At 48.9% G+C, this 24,062-nt stretch overlaps 1 protein-coding gene across 8 annotated transcripts in view; it reads left to right on the top strand.

Moving 5' to 3' along the window:
* The window catches only part of FKBP5 (FKBP prolyl isomerase 5), a 796,880-nt gene that overhangs the window by 292,015 nt on the left and 480,803 nt on the right, over window positions 1-24,062 (top strand). For all 8 annotated transcript variants that reach the window (XM_078644330.1, XM_078644336.1, XM_078644335.1 and 5 more), the window contains one exon: window positions 15,488-15,630. In XM_078644330.1, the coding sequence (XP_078500456.1) occupies window positions 15,488-15,630 (143 nt within the window). The remainder of the gene's footprint in view (window positions 1-15,487; window positions 15,631-24,062) is intronic.

Raw genomic sequence — 24,062 nt, 5'->3', positions numbered from 1 at the left:
TCCAGAATAATCCAACAATTCTTCAAAGGCCTATTCCGAATGTTCCCGCCTGTTCGACGTCCGCGTCCTTCCTGGTATTTGAATGTGGTGCTCTCTCAACTTATGCGGCACCCTTCAAACCTATTCATAAGGTGAATCTTAAATTTCTGTCCTGGAAGATTGCTCTCCTTCTAGCCTTGACATCAGCACGCAGAGTCAGTGATATTCAAGCATTCACCATGAAATCTCCATTTTTGCAGTTCACTTCAAACTCTTTGATATTGCGTACCAACCCAAGTTACATGCCTAAGGTCCCAGCTGACTTTCATCTTAATGAGCCAGTGCATTTAAAGACATTCTTTCCTAACCCTCAAACAAGAGCAGAAAAGGCATTACATTCTCTGGACATCAGAAGATGCCTGAAATTTTATCTTCAACGAACTGCTACATTACGCAAAACAGATCAGCTCTTTGTAGCATATGGTAAGATACGTCAAGGACATGCTGTATCCAAACAAACTATAGCCCGCTGGGTATCCTCAGCAATCAGTCTCTGCCACCAGCAAGCAGGAAGGCCGTTACAATCTCTGCCACGAGCGCATTCTACGAAAGCGGTCTCCTTCTCAACAGCCCTCTTTGCTGGAGTGCCTCTCCATCAAATCTGCAGGGCGGCAACTTGGTCCAGCGCTCATACCTTCACCAAGCACTATTGCTTGGATGCTGCCAGCGATGCTGATACATCAGTGGGACGAGCAGTGCTTCGCAATCTTTTTAAATAAGGTGAGCCTCTGTTCTCCCTCCTCCTCTATGCTCTTCTAGACGCATTTGTTTTTTGTGTCATACTGATTAGAAAATGTACATTAGCATTGTAATGCAAAAAGCGTCTAGAGGCAAGATGATGTATACTGCTATTTACTTTGATTCAGGCATGTGAATCTATGAAAGACACCCAAATACTGAAGAAGAACAATAGTTACTTACCTGTAATCTGTGGTTCTCCAGTATTGGTGTCTTTCATAGATTCACATGCACCCGCCCACCTCCCCTCAGAGGCTCTTCAGGCGATACATTATTGCTTCACTCCTTTGCAAGAGAAAATCTGGGGAAACATCACTTACAACGCAACTTTTACCACGCAATGCTTTTACATCGCAGCTTTTACAACGCAAACCATTACAACGCTTTGCGCTGGTGTGGAAAATTAGTACGGTTTGGTGAACATTATCTGCGCCATCTTGCCTTTTCCCCTGATGCCACACTTTTGTCGTGCGCGCCCGCCATTTTAGGTGCCTCGATCAGGACCATCCCTTTTGCACGCCGCTGGCCCCCGACATAGCCCTTCGCCCTCACCAAGCCTGCACGCTGACCAACCCCCCCCCCCCCCGTTCGCACATGCTTTTGAGTCATAAACCCCTCTTCAGCGCAGCTCTGCCTCAAAGCCCCATCCTGTTCCCAGCGCGACCCCTCCCTTCATTCTTTTTATAGTCCCCGGCCCTTTGATACAAAAACCCCCTTTTCCTGTGCCCGTTTGTCTTCCTTGCCCCCAGGCCAACACCTAGCTCTGCCGATACTATTCCTCGCCCCTCTCCGTACAGTAGGAAGCTTCCCTCATCAAAGGACCCCCGAGTTGATCAAAGCCCCCACCCCTCGAGATCCAATCGAACCTCCCACATTCCATGAATCGGCGGAATATCCAGCTGCGCGATAACCATCACCTGTTGTGACCGGGGTGGGGACTTCTACTGTAAATGTGTGTGGGAACGGGCCCGAGGGGGAGATCCCGGGAATGTCTTTCCGTACATCAAAGTATTGACGAGAATGTGTTACATGCAATAAAGTGACAAACTTGTGTATAAGAGGCCAGGCCTCAGAGATGCGGGTAGAGCACCTCAGAACGATACCTGCTGTCCAACTGATGTGTTTCTCCTCCGGAGAAAATAAAACCTTGTTTCCTGCCTTCCAGTCTCCAGCGCCTGCCTCTTCATTGATTAATGTTTCGTGGGTTAAAGAGGCGATACCGCCGGGCAAATATCGATTGTCCCCGACCTTTAGGTTTTACAATTGGCGTCCCAAGCGTGGGGCCCATCAGCGACTCGTGGATCCAGTGGGAGAGGTCCTGACGACAGAGTGAACGACTGCAACGATCGGGAGAGCTCTTGCCCAATAGACCCTCGTCTGGCAGCCGATCATCCGAACTTCACTAGTTCCGAACAGACCTCTCTCGAGTGATCTACGGTCCTGACTGGGAACCATTAGGAGTGCTGTGAGGAATACGAGAAAAAGAGGACGATCGGGCGCTGGATTCGGAAGACAAGAAACTGTCCATGCGGTCCGGTAAGGTCGTGTAAACACGACAAACTGCAAAATAATTGACTGATTGTTCAAGAAAATACTAGTATTACTCTTTTGTTAACTTATTTGGAGATTCACTGTCTGCACGCGGAGAAACAGTAGGCTCTCTCCCTTTTGCAAACAGTGAAGGATAGGTAACGCAGCCGTCGTGCCTATTTTTCTCCCCCACTGAATCCTATTATTTATTAACGGTTTTCGGGAGATTCCCTCTCCCACACTGATTAACTGGGTTCTTTGACCCCGAACTACTGTTCACGGATTGTCTTCTGGAGATTCTCTGTCTGTAAACAGGAAATAACAGATTCCTCTTTACGGATAGTGAAAGGGTAGAGGACGCAGACTTTTGCGCCCTACTTACTCTCCCCACTGATTTTATTTTATTTTTTATTTATTATTGGTTGTTCCTTGTTATTGGTTATTCTTTATTATTGGTTCATGAGGTATTCACTGCCTGCAAACAACGTAGAATAGAAATATTCTGTCTAGTCTTTGCGCACAGTGATAAGATAGGCAGTGCTGACTTTTTGTCCCTCGTTGCGAGCCGTCATGTCTGTCTTCTCCCCACTGATTGATAATTGGTTCAGCCCGGACCGTTTATTAGAGGTGGATCATCTAGCTCCGCTGGAAGGCACCCCTAATAAGGACATGTTCATAAACTATGGATTAGTTACCATAGCCTATAATAAATTGTGGCACAGGTATACCAAAGAAAGTCAAGACAAACAGTGGCCACTGGTAGGATCCTTTGAGCTTGATAAAATAGAAACGTTAGAAATAGCTCTTCGCAATAATAAGACAACGCCTATTATGCTCGACAGTCTCGGTATGTGGCGCAAAGAGGCAATGCAACGACAGAAAAAAGACGAGGACAGAGCAGGTAGAGAAATATATCGACAGGACAACCCCTGGACACCACGACCCGAAAGTTATCCCCCGACACTACGCGCAGGACGGCCAGACTTAGGGCAAGACCAATGCGCTTTTTGTAGATGTGTCGGACACTGGAAAGCACAATGCCCGACTCTGCTGAGCAAGAGTGGGAATAGAGGGCCGACAGGAATAACAGGCCGACAGAAAGGGAAAAGGCGCGAGACAAAGAAGAATCAGACTCACATGGACAGACCAGATAGAACCACCACGTTTGATTATGCCCGATGGCACAGATTTCGCCAGAACAATTTCAGCGACATGTTCGAGTTTTCCTAGGTCGGACAATGTAAAGACGGGAACCCAGCCTAGCTCTAAATTAACAGACGGAAAAAGATAATTATGGCCAATAACTGTTTTTATGTTTGTCTTTGGATCTTGTGTGTCATACTTTTACTGTCTCCCCGTCTGAGTTTGTGTGTACGTAATGTATGAATCTGCGTCATCCCTCTGCACGTGCTTCCGTGTTACATAAACTCTGTTAACAGAAATTTTAGCCTGAAACAACCTGGAAAGAAAGGAATGGGAAACGAAATCAGTAAGCCACTGATGAACACGAACTTTTATTTTAACATAACAAGCAAGAAACAATAACGCTAGAAACAAGAACGGTAAACTGTAGAAAATGAAAGTCAACAGAACATTCGCCCCCCCCACATTCTGGAACCTTCCAAAGTAGGGCAGGGTTACGGCTACGCCCAACCGGCGGCAACCCATATAAGGCGGGCCCCGCTGCCAACACTCGGTCAGGAAATCTTAACATATGGGGGAGCCGGAGGAGAGGCAGGGGCCAGCGGAGTCCGGCCGCAGCGGCCCTGGGTAGCTGCAGGCAGTCCCGCCACATGCCTCCCTGGCCCAGCCACAGCGGCCCTGGATAGTTGCAGGCAGTCCCGCCACATGTCCCCCCCCCGGTCCGACCACCCATGGCCAGGGACCGGGGCCAGCTGGATCCGGCTGCAGCCGATAACCTAAGGAAGCCCGGCCCAGAGAAGGACGAGACACCCTCTTTGCTGGAGTGCCTCTCCATCAAATCTGCAGGGCGGCAACTTGGTCCAGCGCTCATACCTTCACCAAGCACTATTGCTTGGATGCTGCCAGCGATGCTGATACATCAGTGGGACGAGCAGTGCTTCGCAATCTTTTTAAATAAGGTGAGCCTCTGTTCTCCCTCCTCCTCTATGCTCTTCTAGACGCATTTGTTTTTTGTGTCATACTGATTAGAAAATGTACATTAGCATTGTAATGCAAAAAGCGTCTAGAGGCAAGATGATGTATACTGCTATTTACTTTGATTCAGGCATGTGAATCTATGAAAGACACCCAAATACTGAAGAAGAACAATAGTTACTTACCTGTAATCTGTGGTTCTCCAGTATTGGTGTCTTTCATAGATTCACATGCACCCGCCCACCTCCCCTCAGAGGCTCTTCAGGCGATACATTATTGCTTCACTCCTTTGCAAGAGAAAATCTGGGGAAACATCACTTACAACGCAACTTTTACCACGCAATGCTTTTACATCGCAGCTTTTACAACGCAAACCATTACAACGCTTTGCGCTGGTGTGGAAAATTAGTACGGTTTGGTGAACATTATCTGCGCCATCTTGCCTTTTCCCCTGATGCCACACTTTTGTCGTGCGCGCCCGCCATTTTAGGTGCCTCGATCAGGACCATCCCTTTTGCACGCCGCTGGCCCCCGACATAGCCCTTCGCCCTCACCAAGCCTGCACGCTGACCAACCCCCCCCCCCCCCCCGTTCGCACATGCTTTTGAGTCATAAACCCCTCTTCAGCGCAGCTCTGCCTCAAAGCCCCATCCTGTTCCCAGCGCGACCCCTCCCTTCATTCTTTTTATAGTCCCCGGCCCTTTGATACAAAAACCCCCTTTTCCTGTGCCCGTTTGTCTTCCTTGCCCCCAGGCCAACACCTAGCTCTGCCGATACTATTCCTCGCCCCTCTCCGTACAGTAGGAAGCTTCCCTCATCAAAGGACCCCCGAGTTGATCAAAGCCCCCACCCCTCGAGATCCAATCGAACCTCCCACATTCCATGAATCGGCGGAATATCCAGCTGCGCGATAACCATCACCTGTTGTGACCGGGGTGGGGACTTCTACTGTAAATGTGTGTGGGAACGGGCCCGAGGGGGAGATCCCGGGAATGTCTTTCCGTACATCAAAGTATTGACGAGAATGTGTTACATGCAATAAAGTGACAAACTTGTGTATAAGAGGCCAGGCCTCAGAGATGCGGGTAGAGCACCTCAGAACGATACCTGCTGTCCAACTGATGTGTTTCTCCTCCGGAGAAAATAAAACCTTGTTTCCTGCCTTCCAGTCTCCAGCGCCTGCCTCTTCATTGATTAATGTTTCGTGGGTTAAAGAGGCGATACCGCCGGGCAAATATCGATTGTCCCCGACCTTTAGGTTTTACAATTGGCGTCCCAAGCGTGGGGCCCATCAGCGACTCGTGGATCCAGTGGGAGAGGTCCTGACGACAGAGTGAACGACTGCAACGATCGGGAGAGCTCTTGCCCAATAGACCCTCGTCTGGCAGCCGATCATCCGAACTTCACTAGTTCCGAACAGACCTCTCTCGAGTGATCTACGGTCCTGACTGGGAACCATTAGGAGTGCTGTGAGGAATACGAGAAAAAGAGGACGATCGGGCGCTGGATTCGGAAGACAAGAAACTGTCCATGCGGTCCGGTAAGGTCGTGTAAACACGACAAACTGCAAAATAATTGACTGATTGTTCAAGAAAATACTAGTATTACTCTTTTGTTAACTTATTTGGAGATTCACTGTCTGCACGCGGAGAAACAGTAGGCTCTCTCCCTTTTGCAAACAGTGAAGGATAGGTAACGCAGCCGTCGTGCCTATTTTTCTCCCCCACTGAATCCTATTATTTATTAACGGTTTTCGGGAGATTCCCTCTCCCACACTGATTAACTGGGTTCTTTGACCCCGAACTACTGTTCACGGATTGTCTTCTGGAGATTCTCTGTCTGTAAACAGGAAATAACAGATTCCTCTTTACGGATAGTGAAAGGGTAGAGGACGCAGACTTTTGCGCCCTACTTACTCTCCCCACTGATTTTATTTTATTTTTTATTTATTATTGGTTGTTCCTTGTTATTGGTTATTCTTTATTATTGGTTCATGAGGTATTCACTGCCTGCAAACAACGTAGAATAGAAATATTCTGTCTAGTCTTTGCGCACAGTGATAAGATAGGCAGTGCTGACTTTTTGTCCCTCGTTGCGAGCCGTCATGTCTGTCTTCTCCCCACTGATTGATAATTGGTTCAGCCCGGACCGTTTATTAGAGGTGGATCATCTAGCTCCGCTGGAAGGCACCCCTAATAAGGACATGTTCATAAACTATGGATTAGTTACCATAGCCTATAATAAATTGTGGCACAGGTATACCAAAGAAAGTCAAGACAAACAGTGGCCACTGGTAGGATCCTTTGAGCTTGATAAAATAGAAACGTTAGAAATAGCTCTTCGCAATAATAAGACAACGCCTATTATGCTCGACAGTCTCGGTATGTGGCGCAAAGAGGCAATGCAACGACAGAAAAAAGACGAGGACAGAGCAGGTAGAGAAATATATCGACAGGACAACCCCTGGACACCACGACCCGAAAGTTATCCCCCGACACTACGCGCAGGACGGCCAGACTTAGGGCAAGACCAATGCGCTTTTTGTAGATGTGTCGGACACTGGAAAGCACAATGCCCGACTCTGCTGAGCAAGAGTGGGAATAGAGGGCCGACAGGAATAACAGGCCGACAGAAAGGGAAAAGGCGCGAGACAAAGAAGAATCAGACTCACATGGACAGACCAGATAGAACCACCACGTTTGATTATGCCCGATGGCACAGATTTCGCCAGAACAATTTCAGCGACATGTTCGAGTTTTCCTAGGTCGGACAATGTAAAGACGGGAACCCAGCCTAGCTCTAAATTAACAGACGGAAAAAGATAATTATGGCCAATAACTGTTTTTATGTTTGTCTTTGGATCTTGTGTGTCATACTTTTACTGTCTCCCCGTCTGAGTTTGTGTGTACGTAATGTATGAATCTGCGTCATCCCTCTGCACGTGCTTCCGTGTTACATAAACTCTGTTAACAGAAATTTTAGCCTGAAACAACCTGGAAAGAAAGGAATGGGAAACGAAATCAGTAAGCCACTGATGAACACGAACTTTTATTTTAACATAACAAGCAAGAAACAATAACGCTAGAAACAAGAACGGTAAACTGTAGAAAATGAAAGTCAACAGAACATTCGCCCCCCCCACATTCTGGAACCTTCCAAAGTAGGGCAGGGTTACGGCTACGCCCAACCGGCGGCAACCCATATAAGGCGGGCCCCGCTGCCAACACTCGGTCAGGAAATCTTAACATATGGGGGAGCCGGAGGAGAGGCAGGGGCCAGCGGAGTCCGGCCGCAGCGGCCCTGGGTAGCTGCAGGCAGTCCCGCCACATGCCTCCCTGGCCCAGCCACAGCGGCCCTGGATAGTTGCAGGCAGTCCCGCCACATGTCCCCCCCCCGGTCCGACCACCCATGGCCAGGGACCGGGGCCAGCTGGATCCGGCTGCAGCCGATAACCTAAGGAAGCCCGGCCCAGAGAAGGACGAGACACCTCTTCCTTTTCTCCTCCGTTGTGGCAGCAGCAACACGCCGGGCGCCACTTCTGTCATGAACCATGGCCGCGGCAACTCTGGACGGCGGGATGTCCTGTTCGTACCTCCATGGAATTTAGTCCAAGTTGGGCTGGGAGGGAGAGGCGACGCGGATGAGCCTCTCCCACCTCCATAGATAGGAGGTCTCCCAGCCCCCGGCCCAACGCCGAACTCCCCCAGCCAGGCGGCGGTGCCAACACCTGCGTAGCACCGAACATACCATGGTGGCGCCCCAGTACTTGCGCAGCACCGAACATGCAACGGTGCCCATATTTTCGGAGCACCGAATATGCAATGGCTGCACCGATACTTGTGCAGCACCGAATGTGCGCTGCAGGTGGCCATACCTCCGTAGCACTGGGCATGGGCCTTGTGGAGCACAGGGTGTGGAGAGACCATCGTGCCTGCCCATGAAAGGGAGCGGCCTGGAGTGCACCGGGAGAAGGAGACGGCGCGAACGAGTCTCCCTCGCCCCCCAAGTGGGGGCATCACAGCTGCACCCCAGCCGAACGTCCCGCTTCCACGACACAGAGTTCCGTTCCCTATTTTGTCCTCAGGAAGGTCTCTTCCACTCTTGCAGACTCGACGAGAGGGGACTACTGCAGGGCCTCAAAATGGCGTCTGGGTCCGCTAGAAGGCGGGCCTCGGCCGCTAGAGTAACTTTGAACGGCAATGTAACTCGGTCGCTTGCCCACCGGAGCACGAGCTCCCACCTCCGACAGCATCTCCACAGCCTTGAAGAGTCTACGAAGGTCCCCGGCGGAGCCCTCAGCCCCTGCAGGCTTCCGGTAAGGGACAACTGCCTTGATCACCAGCGAAATAAACATGACATTGCCACTCCTTCTGTTAGCATGAATTCTAGAACTGCCGAAAAGGACTCTGGTCCAACCGCCGGTTGTAGGAAACTTTTTCCTGATGCTACTTCCGGACTGACCCGGCCCCGCCCAAAATGGCGCCGGTATCAATAGGAACCTACGAACACCTCGTGGTGTTTCTTTTTGCTAAATAAAAAAAAACTTGATGTTCTGAGACATGTATACGATCCTTTGTACACTTGACGAGAAAGAAGGAGAGTTCACTCGACGAACATGTAAAAGGACCCCGTTAAAAATGTTGATTACAAATGTACGATGTATTATATTTTTTATAGCTGATGTATAACCTCGCTTATGACGCACGCACACGGTATGCATATAGGAAATCTGATTGCCACTAGTCTGACTATTATGAAATAAAATGCCCCCTGATCCCCCAACCACTTGATAGAATGTTTTTATTGCTGCAAAACAACACCCCCACTGTACGCACTTTAGCCATTGCCGTGTCCGGCCAAATACGATTGCACCCTCATAAATCCACGTACTGAAATGATTTTGCAAAATAAAGGTTTTTCGAAATTATGAACGGGTACTGCATGCTTTATTTAAAAATGTGGGATCGGCGGGAGAGTTCTTTTCTGTGCACCCTACTCTGCTCTCTCTTTAAGGTTATTAGAAGATGGTTGCCCAGCCCCGGAGGAAGGATCGGATCTACGACACGATACTCTGCCTTCAAGGTACGCGACTGACTCATGAACTCTCGCGTGGAGAAAGACCTCGACTTCTGAGGATGGGTAAAACGAAACGGTATAAATGATGGAATATAAAAGAAGGGTAAAATAAAACGATGTAAATGTTATAAAGTACGACGCTCAAAGGTATTAGGGAACAGAGCTGACCAAAGAACTGAAGAACCTTAGAACGTCACAGCGTTGAAGGAGATCTAAGGACCCCGATAGTGAGATACATCTACGAACTAGATACCTCGCACTAGGTACCTCTGGTTTCCTTTTTACGTTTCCCTGCACCCGACCTATAAGGACACACTGGCCCCCCACCCCCGACTCCAGAAACCATACCCCAGGGATTCTACACCGAGGAGGAAAGACGAGTATGAGGTAAGTAAAGGACTCTCGAATACATGTATTTGATATGCGCGAATGTTGTCCCCCCTCCCTTCCCCTCTTTTCCCTCCCTCTACAGGTTACATCAGGGGCCGCAACCGAGGTATGGCGAGGATCTGAAGCCTCGCCCCGTCCGATACGCGAAGCGGACCAACGCTGCAAGGTGGCGCCTAAGCAGGCCCACAAACTACTCACGTAGCTAACGAGCCCATAAATTTAGTATGATCTGATGAAAAAATGATCACCCTTAACCCATGCTGCACGAATGAACCCATGTCACGTATGTTCGAAACTATGAGAGAATGTGTGTGTGTGACTGAAGCGTTGACTCAACTGGTCGAAGGACCAAGAATGCAAGAAAATGCGACACAGTGGTACCCTTTTTTCCTCTTTCTCAAAGCATGTCCCCTCTACCCTGACTAATGCTCGTCCGCCTCAAACTGCATGCTTTCAAGATTCTAACGCAGACCCGTAAATGCCCTTTGCTGTGTAATGCATTAAATAGCCTTTCATAAATACACTGCCACTTTCCATGTCGCACGTGTACTATTTAGCCTGCTGTTGCTCTCTCTCTCTCTCTCTCTCTCTCTCTCTCTCTCTCTCTCTCTCTCTCTCTCTCTCTCTCCTTCACACTCCCACTCTTCCGAGCGATTAGCTCCGAAATTGGCGTACTGCCACCCCTAGCGCACCACCCAATTGGCTCCAAATACCGCCAGTATTTGCACAAAACTTGTCTGTAATAAAATCACCATGAGACCGTGTCACTACCTCTCCTTTCTGCTAAATTGACGAAACCAAGAATTGACCATAAGGGAAAGGACAGGTAAGACGACTGAGGTTCCCTAATCTGACCCGTAATAAGGGAACTACATGTCAGCTGCTCCCCTGATGGAATAGAGTGCCCCAGATAACGCGACCTTCCCCGTTCTGAATTGTCGCAATCCCCAAACCGTAAAGGTAATCGAAACCTTCCCATCTTCCCAGGACGCACCCAGTTTTGTATCAGCTGCCCTAGATGAGATTTTTACTGTCCCTCACCCCCGGTTGTAAGAGATGGGTCAATTTACGACTAACGCAAGCCAGCCATTGTTCCTAGGAATAATTTGTTGATGAGCGAACTACAGAGTTGGGAATTCGAAAAATATCACTGAACGCTTACCAACCGAACTGTGGCCTTCTGCTAAATAATGCCCTCATAACACAAAGCAAGATGATAGTCCCTCACTGCAGTTTTCTATGCCCCTAGTTGTTCTTCCCATGAGACCCCTGTCTTTTCTAATTTAGTAATCAGGCCGTGAGAGGCTGCATAGGAACCAGAATGATGTTTTACAAAGTTAAGGACTAGACCTAAGCGAAGAAAACCATTACAATGAACCTTGTTGAAAAGCGAAAATGTTTAGTTAAAAGGCAGGATGCATTGATAAGATGAAAGATGTTTAGCCTATGTTCGTCCCTCAACGAGATACCTATTAGTACCATGTTGATAGCTCGCAACACCCTTTGTAAATATAAACCCCTGGAGAATGGTATAGCTTTGTCAGGCTTGTATTACGAAGGTGGGTCTCCATCAGATGAACTGTTGTGACTATAATAAATAGTTGTGAAGGAAAGTCGTAGTAAATCCAGCAGGCCCACCATCGATCATTTATATGTCAGTTGTGAACCCTAATATAACGGACGTTTCTATTCTCATTTACCTGGAGCTGGGAGAGAAATAGACTTATGTGATTACCTTCCTCTGCCAATTCTCTAAAGACTGTCTTTTCGAACTCATTTAAGGGTACGACTGTCGGAGGAAAGAAGGACCGGATGTGGGAGCACGTGGCCTGACTACAGATCTTGGAACACCTGCGACGTTGGCCGAGGCGAGACCGCGACAGATAGGAGCTGCAGGACGAGGCACTATTTCCGACAAAGTGAGAGGAAAGGGCTAACCTGATGCCCCTGCCTAATGTTCAAATGTGTGCCGAAAGGTCCCCGCTCCCTAAACTCGGTCATGAGCCCGCCAACCTGAAATTTTCCGTTCCCCTAGTCTGTTCTCGGTCTGGCCTTTTCTCCATCCCCCTTTTTCTCCGACCTACCCTATGGACTATTTTTACACTCTTCTTCCACCTGAACTTTTTGACTATCGACTCCAAAGGACACAGGGCGAAAAGGACCTTTTTGACCAGAAACGCGAGGAAAAGGTCGTGCCCTGCAACACGGGACCTAGAATAGAGCTGGACCCTTAGCTCCACCGCCGGTGCTCCACAGCGCCAACAAAGGACGACAAACAGTACTGAGAACTCATTAACTTCGAACATTGACACCCTCAATCATCGTTTTTGCTACGTCTCGTTTCTCTCCCAGCCACCATTGTATTGATTATGCTCCAACCAAACATATATAGAGCCCGTATATAATAACCTGTATGCAATGTACTCACTGCCCGCTACAGAATCATTTTTTGTATTACATTACTATGACTTTCCTGCTAACAAGTTTATCAAAGTTTATCAATAGACCCGCCTCCTAAAACTAGAGATCTTAAATGTAATGTTTACGACTCCTTCACCTGGGTTCCTACTGCTTTTTCTTATGCCCACCATAATAGACTTGAATAGGAAATAGATCAGCAAGATGTCTTGAATATGTTAAAGGGAGGACTGTGGAAAATTAGTACGGTTTGGTGAACATTATCTGCGCCATCTTGCCTTTTCCCCTGATGCCACACTTTTGTCGTGCGCGCCCGCCATTTTAGGTGCCTCGATCAGGACCATCCCTTTTGCATGCCGCTGGCCCCCGACATAGCCCTTCGCCCTCACCAAGCCTGCACGCTGACCAACCCCCCCCCCCCCCCGCTCGCACATGCTTTTGAGTCATAAACCCCTCTTCAGCGCAGCTCTGCCTCAAAGCCCCATCCTGTTCCCAGCGCGACCCCTCCCTTCATTCTTTTTATAGTCCCCGGCCCTTTGATACAAAAACCCCCTTTTCCTGTGCCCGTTTGTCTTCCTTGCCCCCAGGCCAACACCTAGCTCTGCCGATACTATTCCTCGCCCCTCTCCGTACAGTAGGAAGCTTCCCTCATCAAAGGACCCCCGAGTTGATCAAAGCCCCCACCCCTCGAGATCCAATCGAACCTCCCACATTCCATGAATCGGCGGAATATCCAGCTGCGCGATAACCATCACCTGTTGTGACCGGGGTGGGGACTTCTACTGTAAATGTGTGTGGGAACGGGCCCGAGGGGGAGATCCCGGGAATGTCTTTCCGTACATCAAAGTATTGACGAGAATGTGTTACATGCAATAAAGTGACAAACTTGTGTATAAGAGGCCAGGCCTCAGAGATGCGGGTAGAGCACCTCAGAACGATACCTGCTGTCCAACTGATGTGTTTCTCCTCCGGAGAAAATAAAACCTTGTTTCCTGCCTTCCAGTCTCCAGCGCCTGCCTCTTCATTGATTAATGTTTCGTGGGTTAAAGAGGCGATACCGCCGGGCACATATCGATTGTCCCCGACCTTTAGGTTTTACACTGGGGGGCGCTCTAGGATAGGGAATATATTTAATTTACTATCCAACACCTTCCCTACTATCCACGGGGACTGGAGTTGGAATAGTAAATTAAATAATTCACTATCCAGCGCCCCAAAGCACTATGCGTTGTAATGGTATGCGTTGTAAAACTCACGTTGTAAAAGCATGTGATGTAAAAGCATGCGTTGTAATGTCGTACATCCGAAAATCTGAGAGCCTGGGTCTCTGGGGAGAGCATTCTAGTGGGTGCTGGCGCCTGATTGGCTGCAATTTGGTCTATACTAAATGACTAGGATAGTCACGAGTGTGGAAGTTTTTGCACTGTAGCTTAGGGCTACTTGACTTCCTAGTTTGTTATCACCAAGGATTTTGGTTTCTTATATGCATATTATTGCTTTTTTATGTACAGTGGGACTCCCACTCCGATGACGGGGAATGATTCAGGCATGTGAATCTATGAAAGACACCAATACTGGAGAACCACAGATTACAGGTAAGTAACTATTGTTCTTCTCCAAAACTGAGGCGGTTCAGCCCTTCTTGGAGGGCATAAGGAACTCCCAGAGATACTTTTGTGACTTACTTCCATTTCATTCTAGTTGGTATTCTGTGTGAAGTATGCTCTCTTATTTAATTATAGCCCCATTCATCACCATGCCAGAGTCTTGCGTTACGTGGAACTTGGGCTATTGCATAATAAAGCAGAGGTCCACTTGTTCTGTGGCATTCCTTTATTCTTCCTTGCCTCCTGAATACGCTCCCTGCTCCTCTGCCTTGGCGCCATTTCCCCTCCACTTTCCCCTGCCCGTATCGAAACTGCATGTCTTGTACTGGCATTATGAGAAAAATATTTAAACTAGACCGAGGAAGTAGGTTTTTTTATGGAGTAGTGTGACTTGTTCTATGTATTTTGGGGCCCACCCCAGGTTTTTCGTTCTTTGTTAATATATATATTTGTTAACAAAAATGGCCTGCCTGATAGAATATTGATGCTAAAATATCATGTGGACAGAACATCGTGTCAAAAAAATCGAGGACCAAAATATAAAGACGGTACATGCAAATAGGTAAGTATAGATTTACTATTCTTAACTCCACATCTACATACCTTGAAGATAGATGAATAGTCATGGTACTTATATGTAGAGTTTTATATGGTAAAATTGTTCTTACCCATAGAAACTTAACCTTTACTATATTTTTGTCCTTCATATTCTTGATGTGATATCTTGTCCACACGATATTTTGGGACTTATATTCTGTCCCAATAGATAAAGAGACACACTAAGGGCCTCATTAGGATGTCTGGTGAACCGCCACCGACAGGCCTTCCGTGGCAGTCTATCCGACATTCAGTGTATTGATTCGACCTCCGGATTAGGATACGCCAGTCGGAGCATTTGGGCGAGGGGAAATACCGCCACCTTCGATTGGCTCAAGGAGCCTGTCAGGATGGCGGTTGTAGCTTATTCCCAACAATGGCGGCGGTGCCTGCGGAGGCATCCCTGTAGGGATTAGGATGTCCCTTTCCCTCAGGCTTTACATGGCAGTCCCACCGCCATGTAAAGGCAGACAGAAAGGGATTTTGGAGGCTCCTAGCAGGGCCCCCGTCCCTTGTGGACCTCCACTTTGGAGCCAGGGGTGCACATGTTGTGCCCCTCCAAACATCCATGTACCATGTGCCTGGCACTACGTGGTGTTTGTAGACATACATTTTACTATTGCTGCTTGTGCTGCGGCCCTTTTCCAGTTGCAGCACAAGCCGCAATAGTAAAATGCATGTTTCCAACTGCCTTCCCAGCAGTGGAATTGTAATATGATGGGACGAGCTGCCGACTACCTGTCAGGCGGTCTCCATCCTGCAGCGATGGCGGTCAGACACTCATCCGACAGCCAGCGCAATGACGGCCCTAATTTTCATTTAAATAAACTGGATGGGTTTGACTTTAAAAGGGGAGAAGAACCTCTGTTCCAAAAAGGTGTTTTGGTATTGAGTATGTTTGATAAATGTATGCCTTTGTTGCAAACGCATCTGAAACTACAGTGGACCTAAATGAATTCTTTTTTTTCTTTCAGGACAGGTTATCAAAGCATGGGACATTGGTGTGGCCACCATGACGAAAGGGGAGATTTGCCTTTTGCAGTGTAAACCAGAGTATGCCTATGGCTCTGCCGGCAGTGTCCCGAAAATCCCACCCAATGCAACACTCTTTTTTGAGGTATTTATTTTGTGCTTGTTAACAACTTTAGATTCTGAAGAATTACATTAACAACGGGCACATCTTCATGTGGGGGGGGGGGATACAAATATTAGTGTGCAGTCACCTGTATGCCGAAAGGCAAAAATTCACATAATAACGACTTAAATAAATTCCAGACTATTTGATGGCAGGCATACTGACAAAGAGTTGTAAGATTTGTAGATTTATGTTGAGTTCTGAAAATGGTAAGAGATGTGACACAAATCACATCAGCTGACTATTTAGACATTTATAAATATAAGTGTTTTGCCTGTGCAAAGTGAGGTGAGGCAGTGCTCAAGTGAGTGGCAAAAAGTGGAAAAACAGTATAATAAAAGCAGCCGAATAGAACTATGGCTGTAAAGTACACCACACTACCCAAGATTATTTTAAGAATCGCTTTTGTAGGTACAGTCTTCCAAAATTTTGCAAAGTGAGTCCATAGTGATAATATGTCCACATTTTGATATTATATGGTTATTTAAACGGGTTCATAAGTTAGGATTCCTTTCAATGGGGTTTTGTAACTTTGTACGCGGTTGAATATGGCATTGTTGTTCCCAAGATTTCTAAGAACGAGATAGGTCTCCCCTCAAATGATAAGCACTGTTTGAGGTGTGGCCTAAAGACAGCTTGCTAGACTTAGGTTTCCAAAAAATATCATTAAAAAAAATATATATATAGGGGATCCCAATCAACACTCTTTCAACATTGGTCTGTTGACATGTCACTCACATTATACTGTCTCCCAACCCAGCAGAAGGTATAGATCAACAGACAAGCCCACTCCAGCCATTAATGCTTTCACTTTGAGTGACTGCATTTTTCCCATGCGCATACACCTAAAAAACTGTGCCCTCAAAATAGAAATTGTTAGACACTTTCACTCGTTAATGACTGATAGTCCCTATGTATAGTAAGGTTACATAAACAATTTTCATAACTCTCAGGATATTTTAAATGACAATGCTGATTGAATGAATGAACAAATGAATTATGGGGTTCTGCGGAGCGCAACAGCTGCTCCAACCGCAGCATCCTGGCGTTGTTTGCAGAAAAGAGAAGTAAGAGACCAGAGATCCCTTTACAGAGCACCATTGTTTCAAGAGGATATGGAGAATTCCTCATTGTAAACCAGTGTTGGTATATTCATTTATCTTACTGAAAATAAGCACAAATCATTAGAGTAAGAATACAAATGTTTTTGCATTAGACTTGCGAGGTATACCTAGTAATGACTAGTAAAATGTGTTATGTTATTATGTTATTAAGGTATTTGTTAAGCGCGCTATCACCGATTGGTTTCTTGGCGCTGAGATCAACAGTAACATAAACGTAGATGAGAGATGGAAGATTATTGAAATGCTTGTCTGAAGAGCCAGGTCTTCAAGGCTTTCCGGAAAGAGAGGAGGTCTTGGCAGTTCCGAATCTCCAGGAGGGAAGGTGTTCCATAAGCAGGGGGCAAGTGTTGCAAATCTACGACCTCCAGCGGGCTTAAGTTTAAAAGAAGGCGTCAGGAGGAAACCCTGGTGGAGTGAGCGTAGGTTGCGGGGTGGTATGTATCTGGTGATTAATAGGTCAATGAATTTGGGGCTTTTGCAGTGCAAAGACTTAAATATCATACACCCTGTTTTGAATGCACAGCGCTGGGTGACTGGAAGCCAATGTAGTTTCCTGAGTAGGGGAGTAGCTGCAAGTCGCCTCGGTTGATTCAGGATTAGCCTCACAGCATAGTTCTGTACCATCTGGAGACGTTTAAAATTGCAGCTTCAAGAAAGGGTTTTATTGCTTTTGTACTTTTGTTTACAATTTTTATTCATGTTCAGCTCAGTACATGTGCTACAGGAGGATATCAATCATGAATCAGTTAAATGCAACAAATGGCTTGATATTGGTATTGATTCATCAGGAGCACTCGGTTCATTACTTCGCAACAGTAATACAAAAATTTACATCATCTACTATCTGAATACAACTGGGGGGGGTTTATTCACATTACATCCCTATGGGATAGCAATCACTTACATTCATTTAAGCAGTGCTTCCTCATTAAGGCTCTACATTGAAAACAAACACAACCAGCGGTTAGATTTCTCCTTCCCGTCTCCCAACAGTATGAAGCTCTCACATGTCTCCCTACGGGAGAGGGCAATCCCCCCAACTCCCTGCAAATAACGACCAACGGGGTCCATGGCCAAGCCAGAGGAGTCAACCAGCCAATATGGCAAAGTGATATGTAAAGGAGTCACCGCATAGGGCAAAGAACTTACCCAGTTAGGGTGCAAGGGAATCTTTATATGTTTGGAGCTTGTTTAGTAACCCTTCCGACAGGACTGTTATAGGGACCCTCCGCAATCCCTGGACCTCCTTCTGTCTCAGTGCCACTGCTTCAGCCTTGCCCTATTTATTGGTGGCCGCGCACCAGTGTTGTAAATTCGAGAGAATGTTCGCTTTCCAGTGCATTTCTATGGACTGATGGGCTATGAGGAGGGCCAGATTCAGGAATCTATTTGTTAACATTTGTGTTTTCTTCTGTGTAAATTGGTCCAGTAGTGTCCCCTCCTTAGTGAGGAGTCCCTCACGACCCATCACTTTAAATAGTGCCTCAGTAACCCCTGGCCATAAGGTCATAAGGCCATAACCGCAGGGCAGCCCCAGAACATGTGTGCCAAGTTGGCATTGCCCCTGGCACTGGGGGCAATGTAGCGAAGACCGAAACAATCTATGTAAGCAAAAGCGCCCCAGGTATGGATATGGGGGCTTTTGAGCTCCTAAAGAGGGCTTTCCTAACTAGAGCGGACACAGGCCCGCAGACTCCAGTCCTGGAGACCCCAGAGGCTCCCAGCCTGCAAGATGATTGGGAGGATTCTTTGGGGGGAGTCCGCGGACAAAGCAGGTCTCTCCAGACCTTGGCGTCCTATTGGGTCTCCCTCCTTAGGCACGCCCAAAAGGCTCAGAGGAGCTATCTGACATGTTGGTCCCTGAAGACCTAGTGCACCCCCGGTCCTCAGAATGGGAACCTTCCGCCAAGGTCTTAGCGTTTGTAGCCAGGCGTCTCTGCAAACCCCTGGAGAAGGAGGTAATAGCTTGCCTCAAAGCAGTAGGCCCCTGCCCCGCCCTACCGGGCAAGGTGGCACTGACACCAGAAGTGGATCCTAAAATGGCCACCTTCCTACAGAAGTATATTAGGGACCCAAAAAAGGGGATCGATAGATCATGGAGGTCTTGTCAAGACAAATTATTAGACATATCGAGACCCATTACTAAGATCCTGGAGTTAACAGAAGAGGCCAAACTGGCGGGCACCCCTCTTTCCCCCAAGAGGATTTCAAACTGGGTGCAATGAGCAATAGTGTTCTTGGGCAATGCCAATTGTGCCCTTTCCACAGAGAGTCGCTGTTCATTCTTCCTAAAGGTTAATCCCAAATTAGGGGATTTGGCTTCCTCAGAAGCTGGCACGGTGGCACAAGGAGGGCTCTTCGGGGACCCTTTTATCAAAGAGCTCACTAAGTTTGTAGCCACTTTTACATCGTTAGACAAAGCGCAGGCCTCCATTAAGAAGGTGTTTCATCCTAGAATTTTTGCCAGGGCCGACTTTGGCAGGGGGTGCTCGGCCGGCCGCTTCTGTACCCAAAGCCCTCAAAGAGGTAGCAAGAAAGCCCAAGATCCAGGCAGACAGGAATTCTTCCAGTTACGAAGAGGTTACTGAGGCCATGGTGGCAGAGAAGCAGCCTGCGGCCAACCCCTGGCCACATCAGGTGAGCCTTTCCCCCTTTCCTCACTTAAAGGTGGGCGGCAGGTTGGTGGTTTTCGCACGCAATTGGAGATCTATCACCTCCGACGCATGGGTGTTTCCATATAAAGTTTATCGGGTCCCCTGTTTAGGAGTTTCACCACCGTCTGCTGGTTTTTGCACAAGATGAGGTTACCCTCATAGATCAGGAAGTAGCAAATCAGCTGCAAAAAGGAGCGATAGTATCAGCACGCCTCCACCCGAGGGGCTTCCTCAGCAATATTTTCCTGGTTGATAAAACAGACGGTGGGCAGAGACCGGTGATAAATTTAAGAGAGTTCAGCCAGTGGTTGGTTTATCGCCATTTCAAGATGGAGGGCATCCATCTTTTGCAGGACCTCATTCAACCCAATGACTGGATGGCCAGATTGGATCTGAGGGACTCATACTTGGCGGTCCCTATTTTTCCCCCACATCGGCGGTTCCTTCAGTTCAAGTTGAAAGAGCGAGATTGCGTCTCTCCCCTTCAGCCTTTCTTAGGCCCTGTGGTGCTTCACCAAAGTCCTCAAGCCGGTGGTGGAGACACTGACGGCGAAGGGCAGTCATCTCATTATATACCTAGATGACATTCTGCTCTTAGAGCAGTGCCCACTCCGCCCCCTGCACCTCAAGAAGTCGCTGTTGAAACCTTCCAAGCAGGTGGCCTTTCTAGGGTTCGTCATAGATGTAGTAGCCCGCACCCCGAGTCTTCCCGCGAGGAAGATGACCAAAATCCGCAGGGAGTATCCCCTGATTTTAGAGCAGGGCTATCCGCAGGGAGTATCCCCTGATTTTAGAGCGGGGCTATCCTTCCCTCATACCCGCACTGTAATCGTGGTGACCACCGCTGTTGTAGCGGGTCCGGGTCCCGGGGTGGAAAAAGAGTGGCCGCCATCTTGGAGTGGTGTTTTGCCGGGAGGGGGGCGGTGACCACGAGCGGACTAGCGCTCGGTGGGTGTGGATGTTCGCCTACATAAGGCGACCGGTTCCAGGCTCTCCCTCGCTTAGGTAAAGGCTGCTCAGCATAGCGCTCTGCATTTTGCGCTTTAAACATCGCGCTGCTTATTTTAATCTTACCTGTTGAATATTTGCGTTTTGGTTTTGTTGCTTATCCCCTGATTTTAGAGCGGGGCTATCCTTCCCTCATACCCGCACTGTAATCGTGGTGACCACCGCTGTTGTAGCGGGTCCGGGTCCCGGGGTGGAAAAAGAGTGGCCGCCATCTTGGAGTGGTGTTTTGCCGGGAGGGGGGCGGTGACCACGAGCGGACTAGCGCTCGGTGGGTGTGGATGTTCGCCTACATAAAAGCTCCCTCGCGAGCGCAGCGAGATCGCGCAGCGAGATCGCGCAGCGGGATCGCCTGACTCGCGCCTGAGTCAAGCCAGAGTCCTGCCCGTCTGTGCCCGTCAGCGTCCCGGCGGCGTTCCGGTCGGCGGGTGGGGCTCTGCTATCCATCATGTGCAAATCCGTTGCACTAACTTTGCGCTACTCGTGTGAAGAGCTGCGCTCTCTAAATCATCGGGAGAGCGGCTGTTGCTCTGTTTTCCCCGGGCGCCATAGAGGCAAGTCTCGCTGCCCTTGTTGTGGCTGGCGCCCCAACCGTGCGCTGCCATCTGCCCCCATTAGTAACATAGCTGGAGCTGAGTATTCCTGCATGCTCTTAAACACCAGATCGGCGTGCAGTCATGCACAGGACATCTTTGAGCTTCTCGACACAGAAAAGCCACTCTGTCTAATGCTGACCGAGACTTGGTGGGGAGATTCTTCCAACCCTGACGTGACGTTGGCTATCCCGCCTGAGTATAACATCTTCAGGAAGGATAGAGCCAGGGGTAGGGGCGGAGGGGTCGCACTGGTGGTGAAGAAGGGCACGCTGTGTACCATCCTGCCTGCGGAGGATATCCGCGGCTCTGAATCGCTGGCGTTTTCAATCGTGCTAGCGCCGCACCAATCAGTGAAGGGACTACTAGTCTATCGACCTCCTGGCCCGCCTGGAACGTTCTTTGAAGACCTTGACTCGGTTCTGCTGGGACTGGCCCTCAGAGCTGAACATTGTATAGTAGCTGGAGACTTCAACGTTCGGATGGATGATCCGTCCGACCCCGCTGCTATTAAGCTCTCCAAGGCCATGACCCCGCTGGGCCTTCTCCCCTATTTGCATGGGCCGACGCACGTTAAGGGTCACACTCTAGACCAGGTCTTTTCTACTTCTGCTCTGGTGGTGAGAGAGATTCTCCCGGTTCTGTGGTCTGATCATTGGCTGGCCAAATTTGCGATCAGTGACGCTTCCAGGTCGTCTATCTCTGCCCCACAGCAACGGGGTCGTGCGTTCAGAGCGCTCAATAGAGTGACTCCGGAGATGCTGGCTCTGGCCGCCTTGGATCATCCTTGTCCTCTCTCTGGTGAGCTGGAGAGGGATTTGGAGTCCCTGCAAGCTTGGCTTTCTGACAGGCTTAACGACCTGGCCCCGGTGTTGCCCCCCCGCTTGACACCGAAGCGGGTGTCGGCCCCCTGGTTTACCGCTGCACTGCGGGCTAAGCGGCAGCAGTGTAAGGTAGCCGAAAGGGCCTGGAGGGCACACTATGATAGCATGGATCGGTCGGCCTATAGGGCAGTGGTCAAGGCGTACCACCGGGACATCCGCCTGGAAAAAAAGGCCTATCTTGCTGGGAGAATCGAAGCGGCCTCCAATTCCTGCAAGGAGATTTTCACCATTGTTAGAGAATTTATTTCTCCTCGGACCACTACATCTGAAGAGGTGCCCGTAGAATCCTGGGCGGCGGACCTTGCCTGTTTTTTCACAAGCAAGATAAAACTTATACAGGATTCTTTTTCTTCTGGAGCACCCGTTGGTCCGTTTATACCTGTGGCTGACAGATTTCCTCTGGCCTCGCACGGCGCTATATTGGCTGTGTTTCCATCTTTGCCTGCCTCTGCCTCCTTAGTGCTTATGGGCAATTTGAAATCTGGGTCTCCACTTGACCCCTGCCCAGCCAAGCTTCTGGGTAAGATGGCGGAAGTGATTAATCCACTGGCCAACCCTCTTCTGAATCTTTCGTTGAGTCAGGGAGTGGTGCCGCCAGTTTGGAAACAGGCAATGGTCATCCCGTTGCTTAAAAAACCGGGTCTCGACCCGAAGGCCCTAGCCAACTTCAGGCCTATCTCCTTATTGCCGGCCCTCGTAAAAATACTGGAGAAACATGTTCAGTCGGTGCTCTCCAACTTTTTGGAGACCCATGAGATCTTGCACGACACCCAGTCCGGCTTCCGTTCAAACCGGAGCACCGAGACCGCGCTCCTTGAGGTTTCTGAAACCATCAAAGGGGTGTTGGATACCGGGGGCAAAGTCATGCTGGTGTTGTTGGACTTGTCGGCGGCTTTTGACACCGTCCCCCATGATGGCCTTCTCGCAAGACTCTATGAGATTGGTCTTCGGGGGACGGTGCTCAGCTGGTTTGCTTCCTTTCTAGCCGGCCGCCGGCAAACGGTCTGGACACCGTCTGACACCGCCGTGATGCCGCCTTTGGGAGTCGGGGTCCCTCAGGGCTCTATTTTGACCCCGACCCTCTTTAACATCTTTATGACCCCTCTGGCGGCGGTGGCGGAGTCGTTCAGTGCCCGGATCGTATCGTATGCCGACGACACCCAGCTCCTCTTTTCTTGTAAGAGAGGGGCAGACTTTGACGGGGAGAGTATCCGGGATTGCCTTGGGGCTGTGTTCGCATGGTTCCAACAGAACAGCCTCAAGTGCAATTCTGAGGTACTCTTCTTCGGGTGTGACTCGGAGCCGGCCTGGCAGGCCTGGTGGCCCGTTGATATGTTTCCTCCGTCTTGTTCCTCCCCTATGGCTAAGAACTTGGGGGTCAAGATGGACAAGGGGCTGACGATGAAAGCCCAGATCCTTGGGCTGACCGGTACCTGTTTCGGTCTATTAAAGATGCTGCGGAGGTTCTTGCCTCTTTTGTCGGAGGAACACAGGAAGGTGACTGTGCAGGCTCTGAATGGCTCCAGGTTGGATTATGCCAACATTCTGTACCTGGGCCTTCCAGAGTACTTGCTGCAGCGGCTTCAAGTCGCGCAGAATGCGGCGGCCAGGGCCATTTATGGTCTAAATAGACGTGTCGGTGCTGCGGGTCTATTGCGTACGCTGCATTGGTTGCCCATTCGCAAACGGATCGCCTTTAAGGCTATGACTTTGGCCTATAAGGCTCTCCATGCGGTGGGAGCAAAGTACCTCCAAAAGAGACTGGCCTTTTACCATCCGGCCCGCTCTTTGAGGTCTGAATCCTTACTCTTGGCAGTTGTGCCACGAGTGAAGAGAGCGCGCCTGGGTGGCCGTTCTTTCGGCCTTCTGGCCCCACAGATGTGGAACTCGCTTCCGCTTCCGCTTAGGGGGGCTTCGAGTCTTCTTGACTTCAGGAGAGGTCTTAAAACTTGGTTGTTCACCCAGTAGGTATTTTTAGTAGCCCTTGTTTTTATGCGTCTGTTCTGTACTCTCTTTTTACTGTGTTATGTTATTGCGAAGCAGCCCCCTTTACCTAAAGCGCCGGGACACTCTTTTTGAGTAACCGTTGCGCTATATAAAAGAATAAATAACATAACATAACATAACAGTTCAGGAGAATGCTGGGGTGTCCCT

This window comes from Lissotriton helveticus, chromosome 5_1 (genome assembly GCF_964261635.1).
Source record: "Lissotriton helveticus chromosome 5_1, aLisHel1.1, whole genome shotgun sequence".
Lineage (NCBI taxonomy): Eukaryota > Metazoa > Chordata > Amphibia > Caudata > Salamandridae > Lissotriton > Lissotriton helveticus.
The sequence above is the reverse complement of the archived record's forward strand: the minus strand, read 5'-3'. Positions and strand labels throughout refer to the sequence as shown.